The sequence below is a fragment of the Balaenoptera borealis genome (assembly GCF_965194805.1).
Source record: "Balaenoptera borealis genome assembly, chromosome: 2".
In the NCBI taxonomy this organism is placed as follows: domain Eukaryota; kingdom Metazoa; phylum Chordata; class Mammalia; order Artiodactyla; family Balaenopteridae; genus Balaenoptera; species Balaenoptera borealis.
The window spans coordinates 162,108,807-162,125,320 of record NC_138867.1 but is presented as its reverse complement, the minus strand read 5'-3'; the positions used below and the strand labels follow the sequence as shown (position 1 = coordinate 162,125,320).

Below are 16,514 nucleotides of genomic sequence, written 5' to 3'. Positions count from 1 at the left end.
TTGTATGATGTAATGCCTTTATTATGTAATGATAAAACTAACAAATGATCATGGTAGAAAATTTGAAAAACTCCTAGACAAAATAGAGATCAACAAAATTTGCAGTAACTTTCAGAGTGTAGAGTTGTCCATGAATATTAGTGCTTTCACATTTTCCAGGACTTCAAGTAGACTCTGCTTCTTAAGAGTCTATTCATGAGATTTTATTTTAATGATGTTTTCATCATGGGGGGACACACACACACAAATCTGTTAAAAAGAAAGAAAGAAAGAAAGAAACACATGTAAATCACTGATGTTTCAGATAGCCACATGAAATAAGGTGAGAAAGGTCAACAAGCTGAAAGAATGTGGAGTAGCATCTCCTTAATCGCTTACATAATTCTGATAATTACCTCTTTGTGGCTAAAGTAATTAATGGGGAATCTAATTCAAGAAAAACGTATGAACTTCAAGCCTTCTTGAAGCCAAGTATTTCTTTCCACAAAAGGTTACTTTCCACGGCCATGCTTCCTTATCACCCGACAGGGAAAGAGTGTTGTATGGCAAAGGATCTTCCCGAAGGAGGGTGCTTCCCACTCTGATTGTCATCAGTGACTTCGGAATTACTGTTGCTGTATTACCAAAATCTTAAACTAGGATATTTTTGACAAATGCGGTCCTTAGTTAATTTTTAGAGCTACACACTGTCAGATGGCTCTGAAATAACAATTGTCTGGCTATTCTTCAGGGTGATCGCAATACGGTAATGACCTTGAGGTATCACTAAAAAGCAGGAAGGTGTGAGTCTTCCTTTGGTTCCAGAGTGAAATGCGAGTTGGAGTTGGAAAAGAGGCCGACAACCAAGTGATAGAGAAGGAAATGTGAGGTCATTAGTGAAAAAGCAGGTTTAAGTTAAGGTGAAAAGGCATGAGGAAATGGTCAACCGTTACAGTATTACAAAGATCATCACGAAGCGTATCCATGAATGTGGTTTGTATTGCAATCTGCTGAAAAAGAGACAAATATCCTGGCCTGGCCTTCATGGAGATTATATTTTATTGATTCTGATGATAGATTATTGTTGAAGAGGGCCTCCTATAAATTATAACCATGTAAAGGCAGCAAGATAATTTTTTTTTCTTTATGTATGTGTTTCTCATTCCTACTCACTTCTCTCTTAGGGGAAGAGAAAATCACAAAAAAACAAAAATGTCAAATCTCAGCTATTCATTTGCAAAATAATTATTTTCCCAAATTCCAATGGAGGCAGTAGGTTAACCGTTAAGATTTGTAAGGCTCAAAAAGCTAGATTTTTACAAAGTGTAGCCAAATTTTATTCCATAAGTAATAGCTTTGGAAAGAATATGTGATGATGCAACGTTGGAAAAAGCTGGGTTTTCTTCCGTAAATGACTTCACTGTGTCGGGAGAAGAGGCAGAGAAGAAATCAAAGTAAGTAAACATGGGGTGAGTTTTTCTGATAGGGGACTCTAGTGCTTTAAAATAGACTACATAATCCTAGGGATAATCTGAGGGTAGAACAGACCAATGCCTTATTTCCAATCTGGTACCCTGGAAGAAAACAGTGTATTTCCTTTGAGGTCTTGAGAGGTTTTTCTTCTGCTTTGTTTTGTTTGGGGTTCATTTTGTAGTCAACCTTACTAAGGTATCATTTGCATACAACAAAATGCAGACATTTTTAGCTAACGGTTCAGTGACTTTTAATTAATGTATACATTTGTATAACTACCACCCCCATAAAGATAGATAACAATTCTAAAACCCGAGAAAGTTTCCTCCTAGGCTTTTGCAAAAGTATCCCCATCTCCCACCCCAAGGCAACCACTGATTTGTTTTTTATCTTTCGAGATGAATTTTGCCCAGTTTAGAATTTCATGTCAGTTGAATACTACAGTAGGTGCCCTTTTGATCTGGCTTCACTTGCTCAGCATATGGTTCTTGAGATTCATTCATGTTGGGATGTTTTAAACCAGGACTTTAGCCTGGGTGGCTGATTTTGTCTGAAGGTACCTACAGGTACATCTGGGTCTCTGGCATTGTCACTGTCTGTTCTTGGCTCAGTATTTTCAACTTTACTAAGAAGCACAAGGTTGAAGTAAGGAAGATCATTGTCAGTATACTGGAGGTGAAGTGGGTTCCGTTATGTAATATTCTCAGCATAAATTGACCTGCTTGGAATCATTGTGTTGATAATCGACAAGGATACTCTTCCTCCAAAAACCTTGATACTATAAAACTTCTAAAGGACGCTGTCCTAGGACTCTTTTAGTTTTAATTTTTTGGGAAACATTTCTGGAAAATTCCAATGCTCACAACCTGAAAGAAGCAATTATTCACCTGAAGGCTAACTCTGCTCAAGTTGAGTTGTCCGACCTTTACATGCTGATAGAACCCAAATAGCCTTGCAAAACAATGCTCTCTTATTGGATATAAGCACATAGACTATTTAAGATGGACGTGTATATGCAGTAAAGTAAAAAAAAACAAAGACTCTTTGAGTTTCCCTTGCAGGTTTTTAAAATTTTTTCATTTAAGTTTCTATAGCATATGCTAATAGTTGAGGGCAACCTCAGGTTAGTTTTAGGTCCACTCTTTACATCAATGTTGAAGTACTCCATACCCACCTTTTTTCTACCTTCCTTCTCTTCTTCCATCTTTCCTTTCTAACTTCTTATAATCCATTATACTTAATCCTGCATTTGTTGAGGTGGCAATTAGTGTAGGAAAATTGAAAGCAGTGTGAAATTTTGCTGTTCAGAATGCATGTTGACCAAATTCTATATTGAGAAAAGGTCTGAATTTACCCACAGGAACCCTTTCTCAGCGTCTTTGAATACAGGCCATAGAAACTGGGCTATAATATCCTGACAGGTATGTCGAATTCATAGCAATAGCCCTCAAAGAGCTTACCTAGCGTACGTAGATGCGTATGAATGCATTTAATGATTGCTTTATTGGCAGCAGTGCCAACATACACAGTCTATTTTGTTTTATATCATTATCATTACCTGCTGTTGACCACTGTATACATTGCTAATGGTGTGGTTCCTATGGCTTGTGAATTTCACGGCCAAATAATATGTAATTTATTGCACACTTTAGTGTAGAAGATGGAGACTCCATAAATTTTCGTGTGCTCTTTGCCCCTTTGGAATGTATTACACTGAGATCAGGCAAAGTAATAAATTTACTTCAAATGTGTGTGATAGCTAAACATCAGTTAGGACTGATGGGCAATATTTCTTCTTCCAGCAACATAACAGTTTTTAAAGACTAAGCCATTGAACGTGGAGTTACTGAACATGGGACTCAGTTCACTGGGATCCCTTCTCAGAAAAATAAAGGAAAACTTGAATTGGATATGTGTGGCTTATTCAAGTAGTAACTGATCAGCTACATCTTGGTGAACTTAATTTGTCACAATCGTTTGGTATTTTATTAACTCTCTTCCCCTTCTTCCCCTGACTCTCATGAGAATGGATTATGAGTATCTTAAAACATACTAAGTCGTCTTCCATCCCTGTTACTCTAACTACAAAAGCCCACTTTCCTTATCCAACGTAACTTACTGTCTTTTAGAGTAGCTGTGGTTTTAATTCTCTACAGAATTCAAACCAGCAAGAGAAACATTTTCAAGGAGCCACCACATTGTAGAGCTTTAGAAAGAAGACTTTAGAATTAAGGGCAAATATATCATTTTATGGCCAAAGCACCTGAGGCGTAAAGTAGGAAGGTAACCATCGAGGTCAGGGAAAGGGGTTGAAGATGAGGTTTCAGGCTGAGAAAGAGTCTACAGGGACTCAATCTGAGCAGTTCAAAAACTGAAAGGAGACCACGAATGTTCTGGGAAGGCTGGCATCTGGCCTCAAGTGTGGGATTTCAGACAGGGAGTGGGCCCGGGGGGAACTGAGCTTCTGCAGTAGGCAGAGAAGTCCACCTCATCTCCAGAAAGTGCCACTGACATCAGGGAGTTGAGGGGAAAGAGCAATGAATTCCAGTCCACCTGAGAAAGCAGGCCAATCTGATTAACTCTGAATTTAGGCTTATTTCAGATACTTCTTGAGAAAGAACTTGGACAAGCGCAAGTCCCGAGCAGCCTCTTTAAATCCATGCCCGGTATTTTCTGGTGAAGCTGCTTAAACTCTCCAAGTGACTCCAGTGTTTTAATTTCTCTCTCTATTTAATTCCGACAGTTCTATGATTGATTATTTAATGGGCAAATAAGTAGGGTCACAAGAGAGTGTGAATGTATTTTACAGGATGAGGATGGGCGGAGTGGAGCAGTCTGGAATAGGACACCAATAAAAAGGGATCTGGGTAAATAAGAACGTCTATTAGAAAGGGAGAGGAATTCGCAAGGAAATTAGTGCCTGACACCAGGACATGGACATATGGTGAAGTTTGCGTGAGAGAAAGCAAGTATTAGAATTTGTCTTGCGAGCAACTATAAACACTTCCTGGAACAATCTAGGGTAGAAGGAAAAGGAAAGGAAGGTGGAAACAAAGGAGAAAGACAGCTAATGATGCTGGAGTCTCTCGCTGGGATTTGTGGTATCGCTTTTTGAAACTAAGTACAGAAAGTCAGAACTTGACTGATTGTTTCTTGAGCACGGTTTGTTTTCATTTTTGTTTTTTTCTTGCTGTCTCATCAGTTATTCCAGCCAGTGCTATGTCATTTTCAGTTTCAGTAAGCATGCCTGTCTTGTTTCCATTCGCATTATTCATGCAAATGTTGATTGAACTGATGACCCCGAGTTATCAAGGAAATATTAGATACACCAGTGGATACATTTCTTAATTTTAGAAAAAAATTACCGAGTGAAGGTGAAAATAACTCCTCTTAAATTTGTCATTTAAAAAAAACTTCTCCTAACATACAATACCTCATTGCCTAATAATGCCAGATAAATGAAGAATTCCTATGTATTCATGAAGGCAGGCGAGTCTGTCTATTTTTTGGCAGGTATGACCGTTACCGAGGGTAACGGCCTAGTTTGCTGGCCGTGTCCTGTCTCCTAGAAAGTGGTAGTTTCTGTTGTCTTTCAGTTGGTCCATTGGATATCAGAGGTGAATTTATAAAACTATACTTCCCTTTACACTTAGTTTTGTTTTGTTTTACTTGAAGTATAGTTGATTGACAATGTTGTGTTTCAGGTGTACAGCCAAGTGATTCAGATATATGTATTTCTTTTTCAGATCCTTTTCCATTATAGGTTATTACAAGGTATTGAATATAGTTGCCTGCGCTATACAGTAGGACCTCGTAGTTTTATCTATTTTATATATAGTATACACTTACTCTGTGTGATCCAGGCTGGTCAGACCACATGATTCCTTTCACTTCTGATATAATTTTTCAGGTCCAACCTCAAATCTTTGATAAGAAGTTATTTTAAAATAAGTTTATTAGCATGTGTGTGCTCTAAATCCAACAGTAGTTATTAGAGATATGGTTTTGCACTAGGTATTCCTCTCTTTTTTGTTCTTGGCCAACCAATTGAAAATTAGCTTTTATTTTCTGGTTGGTTTGCTAGATGTTTATGACTATAATAAAAGTCTTAAATTTTGTCTCGTATCTTAAAACACAATCTGAATTAGCAATGGATATTGTGCTCTACATAGGGGCTGTGATATAAGTATAGTTTCCAACTTCAAAAACATAGAACCTAGAAGGGAACACACACAGACACATATGCAGCAATTATGGCAACTGCATTTGTTTACGAAGTGAAATAGTACTGAGATGGATAAAGTGCTAGCAAGCCTTGAACAGCCAAATCAGCTTCAAAAATAGATGTGCAGTTCTTTAAGAATATTTTTAACATTTTTCCAGCTACATGTAGAATATAACTTAGCATAAAAACGGTATGGGTTTTATTTTAAGTAATTCAGCATTTTGACATCCTCATAATGAAATTAAATCCAGGAGGAGGTTTCTCTCCATGATCTCTTGAAATGGTCCTTGATCATCCACAATATTTCCCATCATCACAAAGGTGGTACCAAGGGCAGGAAACTCCAACATTATTAAAGTTTCAAAAAGCAAAGTCAATTTTAAGAATAGAATGACCCCAAACTGATAAAGGTCTTGACAGACAATTTCAAGGGAAGCATAAATTATTTTCTGTTTGTCAGAGGGCAAAAATATTTAGGCTGAGTTAATGAATGGTAGAGTTTTTGAGTGGAGAGTGTCCGTAAAATATTATGTAGATCTGTACTGTCAACAGATGCTAGCCACGTGGCATTATTTATATTTAAACAAATTTAAAAATAAGATTAAAAATTCAGTTCCTCAGTTGCATTTGCCATATTTCAAAGATGTTTATTAGCTCCATGTAGCTATTGAGTACTGCATTGCACGGTACAGATATAGAATATTTTCATTATCACTGAAAATTCTATTGGGCAATACTAAAATTATACCCAGATATTCACAGAGAAGGCAACCAAGTCTCAAGGAAATAATATAACTTCCCCAAGGTCACACAGCTATGTTTTGAAAGAAAAACAAAATGACACAAAGGAAATAGTAACAGAGGCATTAAAGAAACCCAGTAAGTTTCTGGAGCAGTCAAAGTAGGGTTTAAAAGTGCATACTTAACTGTTAGCAGGGTTGAAGCTCTTGATGGTTGGTAAGATCTACCTGCCTGAATTTGGACATGAGCATTTTATGCAATGAATTAAAAGCAAAAAATCATTTCAGCGAATGGCTGCCAGCTCCATAGTTTTAGCCACTGCTGTGCTTCCAGATTATGTTTATCACTTTCATGTACAGGGCACCACTGTGAAATGTGATGGTTTATCTGACCCCAGAGAAATCAAGAAATCTTGTGGGGGTTATGGCTGTATTTGAAAAGGTTGATTTTTCAATGCATCATGCAGACTGGCCCTATTTTAAAAGGGATTCCTGCCATCAAATAATCAAAATGGAAACTCTCTTCTCACCTTGCAAAAGTCAAAGATACTCCCTGCATTTTTATTATTTCGTTGAAATCCAAATATTATTTTTCCATTCTCTAACTTGTTTTCCTCACAGTGTGATCAACTATTGCCAAGGAAGGAAGGGTTAGATATATCAATCAAAGTTTGCTAAAGGCCCCCTAGGTAACTGAACCCTCAGGAGAAACAATCGTCATGTCTTCTGTTTCTGTTGTTTCAATATCTTCGTAAAGAGTCATTTCAATATGTTTGGTTCTGTAGCAGAGGTTCTGTGAAGTGCTTCTGTTCCTCAGAGGTCCAGAAAGCCTGCGAGTCTGTGGGTAAAGGTGGGTAAGGAGAGAGAGGGAAGGAGGCTAGAGAGAGGCTCAGTGCTGAGATAAGGACAGTGTTCTAAAGCCTCCTGGGGGTGAGGCTGGGGTGCACAAACACCCACGACTAATCCAGACAGAAACTGAATAATCAAGGGGACGAGCACTGTGAAGTCATGTGGTCACCTCTCCCTCTAGAAATACACATTGCCCTCAGTAAGCCTCCTCCCGCCCCAGAAGAGCATTAGGAAGGTCTGGAGAGGGGGAGTATTGGCAGAAATGGAAAAAGCAGGTTGAAGGAATTAGCCTGGAGCAGAGAGACCAAGAAACGCAAGCCAGCAGATGGAAGGCAGACTTTTCATGGAAGTCTCCAAGCCCAAGTCAAGTTCTGGGACCACCAAGAACAAGTCAAAGAGTGCTCATTTAACCCCTCTGGGCCCCCACGCGCGTGGAGGAAGACTGGACAGAGAGGGAGAAGGGGCCATTGAAGGTACAGTATTTACTATGGGATTTAACTCCTGAAAGGCCTCCCAGTAGCTTCAGATCTGCTCAAGAATCCTTCATGTCCTGCTGGTTCGCAGTGAGTGGCTCACAGCTTCAAGGCCTCCTCTGCCAGATGGAGAACTATTTCAAGCATCCTGCCTCTATTTTGTACTGTAGCAATGCAGACAGGAAACCTGACCCCATTTTCAGGTTCTAAAGAGCAATTCTAAGTACCTGAAAGACTGAGGAACATGGTGGCTTTTATTTAAGATGTGGAGAGAGAGAGCACATACCTGGACTTGGGCCTGCAGCAGCACCAAGGGTTCCCTTTATTTTCTCTCCCGTCTGTGTTTCTCCTTTTCCCTCCGCTGGATTAGCCCCGGGGACTCCAAGTTCTTCATTCTGCGGTCCTGGTACCAAGATCCTCCTGGGAATTATAAAGTTATTCACCTTCTACATCGAGCACTTCTTATTTTTTCCCCAGCAACGTAAGTCATCCTTAAGAGGAGTCAGGGTGCTAGCTCTTAAATATACTTTAGTCATCCCTTTGTACATTAAATGCTCTTTCTTGGAGACTGCTCCTGACATGGTGTTCACCGTGCTCTCAGCTGGCCTCCTGAAGTTCTGCCCTGCCTTCCCCACCAGGTACAGTTCAGGAGCTGCCTACCTCAGGGTGATAGGTTATCTTTTACATTTAGAGAATATAATTTGAATACATAAACTTCTCTGTGACCACAGCTTTATTTGCGACCCACAGGTTTTGTTATGGCATATTTTCATTATCATTCAATTAATAAACTTCTAATTCCCATTGCAACTTTATCTTTGACCTACATAATGATCAGAAGTATGTTTTTAATATCCAACTCTTTGGTAAAATATTGGTTATATATTTTTTAATTTCTTGCTTATTCGGAGTCTTGTTTTATAACCAGCATATAGTCAGTGTTATAAATGTGCACGTGCACCTAAAAATTTCTGCGTAATATATATATTCCATCATTGTTGGTGCAGGGTTTTATGTAAATTTAGGCCAGAGTTTTTAATGATGGTATTCAGATCTTCTATCATCTGCTGATTTGTTGTTGTGGTTCTATGTTACTGATCTAGGTAATTTAGATTTTTCTATTTCGACTTAGTTTTTTGGAATTTCCCTTCATATACTGCATTGAAGTTTAGATATATAATATATTCCTTGTAAAGTAACAGTGGGTTTTATTATCCTGCCTTATCGCCAGTGATAATTTTGGCTTTCAAATCTGTGTTAACATTAAAACATCTTCAATTGTATTTATTGTTGTTATGACATAATTTTTGAATCCTTTACAGTCTGACTCTTGTCTCTTGTAAGTGGCATAGAATTAGGTTTTTTGTTTGTTCCAATAATCCTTGTCCTTTAATTTGAGTATTTACAGTTAATGTATTTTCTTATAGACCGTTTACTCCTTGTTTACTATTTGTCCCACCTTGTTATGTTCCTTTTGCTCTTCTTTCTTCCTTTTAGATTTCTTCCAATTCCATTTTCCCTTGTATTAGCTTGTTATTTTTACATAAGTAGCAGTTACACATGTACCATGACTTGTTAGCTTTTTTACTGCTTCTCAAGCAATGCTGAGATCTTAAATTTCTTTGACTACTTTTTTCCTCTTCCATTTGTTTTTAATGCATTCTAATTTTTGATATATTTTATTATTACTCTTTTGTGCAGTTAGATTTTATTTAGGTTTATCCACTTATTTATCCTTTCTGTTATACATAATTCTTTATAAAGTCCTTATTTTCATCTGTGATAACCTTCCTTCTGCCTGCGGGTCTCCATTTATAATTTAATTCAGTCGGTTCTGATGAGAACATATTTTCTAAATTTTGTTTGTCTGCAAATTTCCTTATTTCATCTTTCCTTCCAAACAACATTTTCTCTGCGTCTAGAATTCCCAATGGGCAGCTCTTTTCTTTAGCACTTAAAAATGTTATTCCATTATTTTCTAGTAGCCAATCAGTTTCGTTGAGAAGTAAGCTGTAATCTTAATCCTGCTGTTCCTTTGAAAGGAATCTCTCTCTTTTTCCTGGGGCTGCTTTTAAGATGTCATGTTTTTCTTTGTTATTCATGAATTGTACTGTGGTGATCTTAGGTGTGGTTTTCTTTGTATTTATTCTTGTTGCATTTTTTTTAGTGCTTATTGAATGTATGGCTCCATATATTCTTTTTAGTTTTAGAGAACTCTCAGCTGTTATTTCTGAACTATTGTTTTCATCCCAATCTCTCTCTCCTTTTTTCTTTGGACTCCAGTTTACACACATGATAAAAATGTTTCCTGTGGCCCATATGTCTCAAATGCGCTTTTGTGTACTTTTTATTCTTTTCGTTTCCCATGCTTTAGTCTTAATATTTTTACTACTCTATCTTCCAGTTCACTTACCTCTCTTTACCTGTGTCCAATCCACTACCGAGTTTTAAATTTCGTATAATTTTTATTTCTATCAGTTCAACTTCAATCAGTTTCTACTTTCTGGTTGTCAAGTTAAATTCTCCACCTTGTCATCTATTTTCTTGAACTTGATAACATTTACCAAAATATGTATGAACTTTTAATGTTTAGGTCATCTATGATTCTGATTCTGTTTTGTTTTTTATTCATTTAATTCTCCTTTTCTTGGTAGTCTTGGTGGTTCTTCAGTGAATGAATACCAGACTTGGGATATGACAAGTTGTAGAGAATCTGAATGACATTACAGTTGCCCTTTGAACAACCTGGGTTTGAACTGCACAGATCCACTTATACATGGATTTTTTTTCCCATAAGTAATACAGTACTACATGATCTGTGGTTGGTTGAATCCTCAGATTCAGAACCACAGATAAGAAGGGCCGACCATAAAGTTATATGTGGATTTTTGACTGCACAGGGAGTCAGCGTCTCTAACCCCTACATTGTTCAAGGGGTCAACTGTATTTTCTTGAGGAGAGAATTTCCTATTCTTAGGTAGGGAGCAGAGGGGACCATCACCTCAGTCACTGGACCAACTTCATACTCATTTTCCTTCTTTATCAGGTTCAATGTAGACGTTGCATCAACCTTCCTAACACACAGACACACACCCCCCCCCCCACACACACATATGTAGAGACTTCCAATGTCCTAGTTCATATCATTAGTTTTCCATTGGGCCAGAAATCTTTCATAGGTTCTGAACCCCCGTTTTGTCTCTTCAGCATTATGAGCCAACTAAGTCTTTGCTTTGACTTCAGTTAGCTTTTGTTTGACTTCTTAGCATCTTGCCTTGTCTACCTATTTATACATGGAAAATACTGCAAGGGAACACTGTTGCTGAATCCAGCTCAGTTCTCTGAATCTTTACTCTCTCTGTGATTTTGGTCCTTAAAATTCTAGCTGCCTTGTTATTTCTCAATTCCAACTCTGGTTTCCTTAGTCCTATGACATTGTCCTAAGATCTACTGGCTTTTCTACCTCTTAGGAGTCACATTTGGTTTCTCAGACTTTTGCTCTTCATCGGTAGTTTCTAAATGACTGGGCTAGAAAAGCATGTGCAGAATACTGTTCTCACTTCAGTGAGTTTCTTTCTCTATTTTACTCTTCTGGGTCATGGCTACCTCAGTAGCTTTCTAACGCTCACAGTCAAATGTTGCTTATGATTTATCTGGCCTTTCTAGTATGTTTTCCTAAGGTAAACTGATATAGTTGGAAACAGAAGTTCGTACCCACCATTTAAAAAATTCTGTTTTGTCTTTCTATGAATTCTCTCCTTGTCCCATCTTCTGTCACTTTTTCCCACCAAAAATTCCCATTCTCACAGATAGATTATTTTAAGATTAAAAATTATTATTAAGGGCTTCCCTGGTGGCGCAGTGGTTGAGAATCTGCCTGCCAATGCAGGGGACACGGGTTCGAGCCCTGGTCTAGGAAGATCCCACATGCCACGGAGCAACTAGGCCCGTGAGCCACAACTACTGAGCCTGCGCGTCTGGAGCCTGTGCTCCGCAACAAGAGAGGCCGCGACAGTGAGAGGCCCGCGCACCGCGATGAAGAGTGGTCCCCACTTGCCGCAACTAGAGAAAACCCTCGCACAGAAACGAAGACCCAACACAGCCCAAAATAAATAAATAAATAAATAAAAATTTAAAAAAAAAATTATTATTAAGCTAATATGTTAATTTTGAAAGGAATTAATTTTGCTTTGAACAAGAACACAGATTGGTGAATGGAATATGGAAGATTCCTTAAGACCTTTTTCATCTCTAAGAGTAGTATCCAACCATCGGTACCATAATAAGTTTGTCAACTGTGGAAGAAAGCAGTCTTTATAACATCAACATTATTCAATAATCTCAAAAACTGCTTCACTTTCCTGCTCATGCCACCAATTTCCAAATGTTCAATGGGAGCAGAGAATCATGGGATGGGACACGGAGAAATGGCCTGTCATAGTAACTATAAACATTGGAAGAATGAAATTATAAATAAAGAGGGTTTTCTATGAACATATTTGAAATGTTTGTTCCTAAAGAACTTGTAGAATAAGACTCAGAAGTTTACACAGAAACACCTCTTGATAAGTATGAAACTCAGTAAAATTTATCTCCTAATAGTTTTTTCTTTTGTGTTATGTGATTGTCAGAGTGACACAAAACTATTTTTATCTGGACTTCACAGATCTTATTTTTACTATGGGATCAGTGACCCTACATGTTTGAAAAGTGGCAAAATATTTAAAATTGGAACATTTCCCCCAAATCCAGGGCATATGACTTACATTTCTGTAGAAGGCAATATTATATTTCTGTCTAGTTCTGGGGTAAACATTTTCATACCTGCCAATCCAATTTGACTAATGTATTGTTTTTACAGTGCATTAGTGGAAATTAAATGGTAAATTCAGTCAAACAGCCATTTCATACATCAGAAAGGAAAATCAGTCAACACAACTGTCTGACCGAAATGAATGAAGAAAACAATTCAAGGCAAACAACTGTCCCAGGAGACTTGTATAAATACAGTAGTGGTGTCATGTGCAGAATTAATCTTTCCTCACCCTTAACTGGAGAACACTCTGCCAGCCAATTCAGTCACTCAAATGATACTGAATCATAATATTCCAGTTTCATTTACTCTCAGTTACTGGTGACTGCCCTTCCTTCTCCTCCTTCATCTGTCCATCAGTGGAGAATGTCAGAGCAGGAGAATAGTAATATTGGCATATTGTAATGTACTGTCTTGAATTCCGCAGCTTCAAAATTCTTAGGCTAACTCAATGATCTTAAAAGAGTCTGGTGCAGAAAGGATATGTGAATTAAATGGCAGACCACCGGCTGACCCTTCCAGCACTAACATCCCTTATTCCTGGTTCTAATATATCACAGAATACTCAAGAGGAAGTTTTTGAGTGGTCAGCAGAAATATGGCTCCAAAGCAGGCCCATGGAAAAGAAATGTTGTCATCTGTGATCCACTTTAAAGTTGACTTGTCTTTTACTCATAAACCAGATTCAGTGTGAATTCTCTTCTGCTGAATGTTAGAGAATCTGTTGGAGGAGTGTGGCCAATTCTTTTGAATTTTTTTACTCCCTAACATTTTTTTAGACATCTTTATTGGAGTATAATTGCTTTACAATGGTGACTTGGTTTCTGCTTTATAACAAAGTGAATCAGCTATACATATACATATATCCCCATATCTCCTCCCTCTTGCATCTCCCTCCCACCCTCCCTACCCCACCCCTCTGGGTGGTCACAAAGCACCGAGCTGATCTCCCTGTGCTATGTGGCTGCTTCCCACTAGTATCTGTTTTATATTTGGTAGTGTATGTATGTCCAAGCCACTCTGTCACTTCATCCTAGCTTACCCTTCCACCTCCCCATCTCCTCAAGTCCATTCTCTACGTCTGCATCTTTATTCCTGTCCTGCCCCTAGGTTCTTCAGAACAATTTTTTTTTTTTTTTTTTAGGTTCCATATGTATGTGTTAGCATATGGTATTTGTTTTTCTCTTCCTGACTTACTTCACCCTGTATGACAGACTCTAGGTCCATCCACCTCACTGCAAGTAACTCAATTTCTTTTTATGGCTGAGGAATATTCCATTGTATATATGTGCCACATCTTCTTTATCATTCATCTGTTGATGGACACTTAGGTTGCTTCCATGTCCTGGCGATTGTAAATAGTGCTGCAATGAACACGGTGGTACATGTCTCTTTTCGAATTATGGTTTTTTTAGGGTATATGCCCAGTAGTGGGATTGCTGGGTCGTACGGTAGTTCTATTTTTCGTTTTTTAAGGAACCTCCATACTGTACTCCATAGTGGCTGTATCAGTGTACATTCCCACCAACAGTGCAAGAGAGTTCCCTTTTCTCCACACCCACTCCAGCATTTATTGTTTATAGATTTTTTGATGATGGCCATTCTGACTGGTCACACAAAGAACTCTGGCATGGTGGTCATCATCTAGCTAATCCTAACATGCAGACATTTATGAGAGTAAAGTCAGGTCTTTGCCAGAGTGGGTTGCTTATTTGGGCAACTGGGTCAAATCAAGAAGGGCAAATGTAGGCTGCCAGAGTAAATAAGGAGAGGAAGAACAAAAAGAACGAGACATTATCATTCATCAGTGATTTTCCCCCCAATATTCTTAGCCTCCACCTATCTCCATCTTACTGGTAACACAGGAACTAGACTGAACAATCAGGTAAAAGGTCTCTACAGAAACTGAGTTAATATAGAAAATAAAAAAATAAAACATAAAATTGTAAATTTTCTTCCTAGGGATAATTGAGATGATAGTTCAGTAATCACGTAAGATCAGGTGAAGTCTAAAGAAATTTTAGAAAACCTGGATAAAGTAAGAAAACATCTGTTCGCCGGCATCCGAATGTTCGCGAGACACCGAGACATGTGGGCCAAGTTCTGGAGAGAAGGGAAACACAGACGCAAGCTTGACATTTGGTGCAGCTTTTCTCCTTGGGGCATTTGCTGATTCAACTCATACAGCCTAGGAACTGAAAAGCCAAGGAGTTCAACAGACTCTAACCACAGAAGCCAAACGGCAAGAGCTCAAGCTAAAAGCAACAACTAATGGAATGACAGGCTACACGTATCCTTAGTCTCACAGGGCTGGCGGAACCATACATTTAAAGCCTAACAAATACAAGGGTAGTTGGGAATAGGGAGAATCCAAACTTTCACATGGTAATCCCAAAGGGCAACACCCGTAGAGGAAGGACAAGACAGAAATAGAGCAACCTTCACACAGACTGAAAAACAGCTTTGAAGGAGCTCAAACTGAGAATGGACTAAGGTTTCCAGTCCCTATAGGAACTGTCTGCCATGGGCAAAAGGAAATCTTTTCAAGAGAACGATAACAGCACCCAGAATGTGGAGGTATCTTAATAGTTTCCTAAAATAAGTTAAGCCCAATTTTAATATAAAAAATAATTGGACATACCAGGAAAAAGACTAAATGATTAAAAGCTCAAAAAAAAAAAAAAAAAAAAAGGACAATGTAAATAGACACAGGAGGACAAGAGTTAGTAGGCGGTTAAAAAACAAAACAAAACAACTATGATTAAACAAAGAAAATAGACACATGGCAAATAAGCATATGAAAAGATGCTACACATTCCATGTCATCAGGGAATTTTCAATTAGAACAACAGTGAGATACCACTACACACCTATTCAAATGGCTGAAATCCAAATACTGAAATCCCAAAGTTGTTGACGATGCAGAACAACTGGAATTCTCATTTGTTGCTAGCAGGATACTTGGCAGTTTCTTACAGAACTAAACATACTTTTACCATACAGTGATCTAGTAATCATGCTCTTTGGTATTTACCCATAGGAACTGAAAAGTTATGTCCGCATAAAAACCTGCACATGGATGTTTATAACAGTTTCTTTCATAATTGCCAAAACTTGAAATCAACCAAGGTGTTTTTCAATAGGCGAATGGATAAACAAACTATGGTATATCCGTACAAAGGAGTAGCATTCAGCGCTAAAAAGAAAAGGCTATGAAGCCACGAAAAGACATGGAAGAAGCTTAAATGCATATTGCTAAGTGAAAAAAAGCCAGTCTGCAAAGGCTTACGTGCATATTATATGATTGCTGTATGAAATTTAGGAAAAGGCAAAAGTGTGGAGACAGTCAAAAGATCAGTGGTTGCCAGAGGTTGTGGGGAGGGAGAAAAGGATGGGTGAAGCCCGGAATTTTAAAGGCAGAGAAACTCCTGTGTATGGTTCTGTAATGGTGGATACAGGTTATTGCACGTTTGTCAAAAATCATAAAATGTACAAAACAAAGAGTGAGGTCTAAAGTAAAGCATGGACATTAGTTAGTAATAATGTATCAATATTGGTTCATTAACTATAACAAATGTATTACGCTAATGTAAGATGTTAATAATAGGGGAAACTAGGGTGAGAGGTAAGGAAGTATGAGAACTCTGTCCTTTCTGCTTAATTTTTCTGTAAACCAGAAACTGCTCCGAAATAGTCTGTTAATTTAAAAAACAAATCTAGACCTGCATACAAAACTTGCACGTAAACCCAACCACAGCAGCATTATTCATACGAGCCCCAAAGTGGAAGTAACCCAAATGGCCATTTACTGAGAATGGATAAATGAAACATAGTAATATCCACACCATGGACTATTATTCAGCCATAAAAAGAAATCAAGTACTGATACATGCTACAACATGCATGAACTTTGAAAACATGCTAAGTAATCGTATGATTCCATTTGTATGCAATGTCCAGTC

At 38.1% G+C, this 16,514-nt stretch overlaps 1 protein-coding gene across 1 annotated transcript in view; it reads right to left on the bottom strand.

Moving 5' to 3' along the window:
- LOC309623750 (ELKS/Rab6-interacting/CAST family member 1-like) overlaps nt 1–16,514 on the bottom strand; it is a 191,751-nt gene continuing 175,237 nt past the window's right edge. Inside the window, 2 exon segments of the mRNA XM_082380889.1 lie at nt 1–249; nt 8,026–8,159. Of these exon segments, the coding sequence (XP_082237015.1) occupies nt 224–249; nt 8,026–8,159 (160 nt within the window). The 3' untranslated portion in view covers nt 1–223.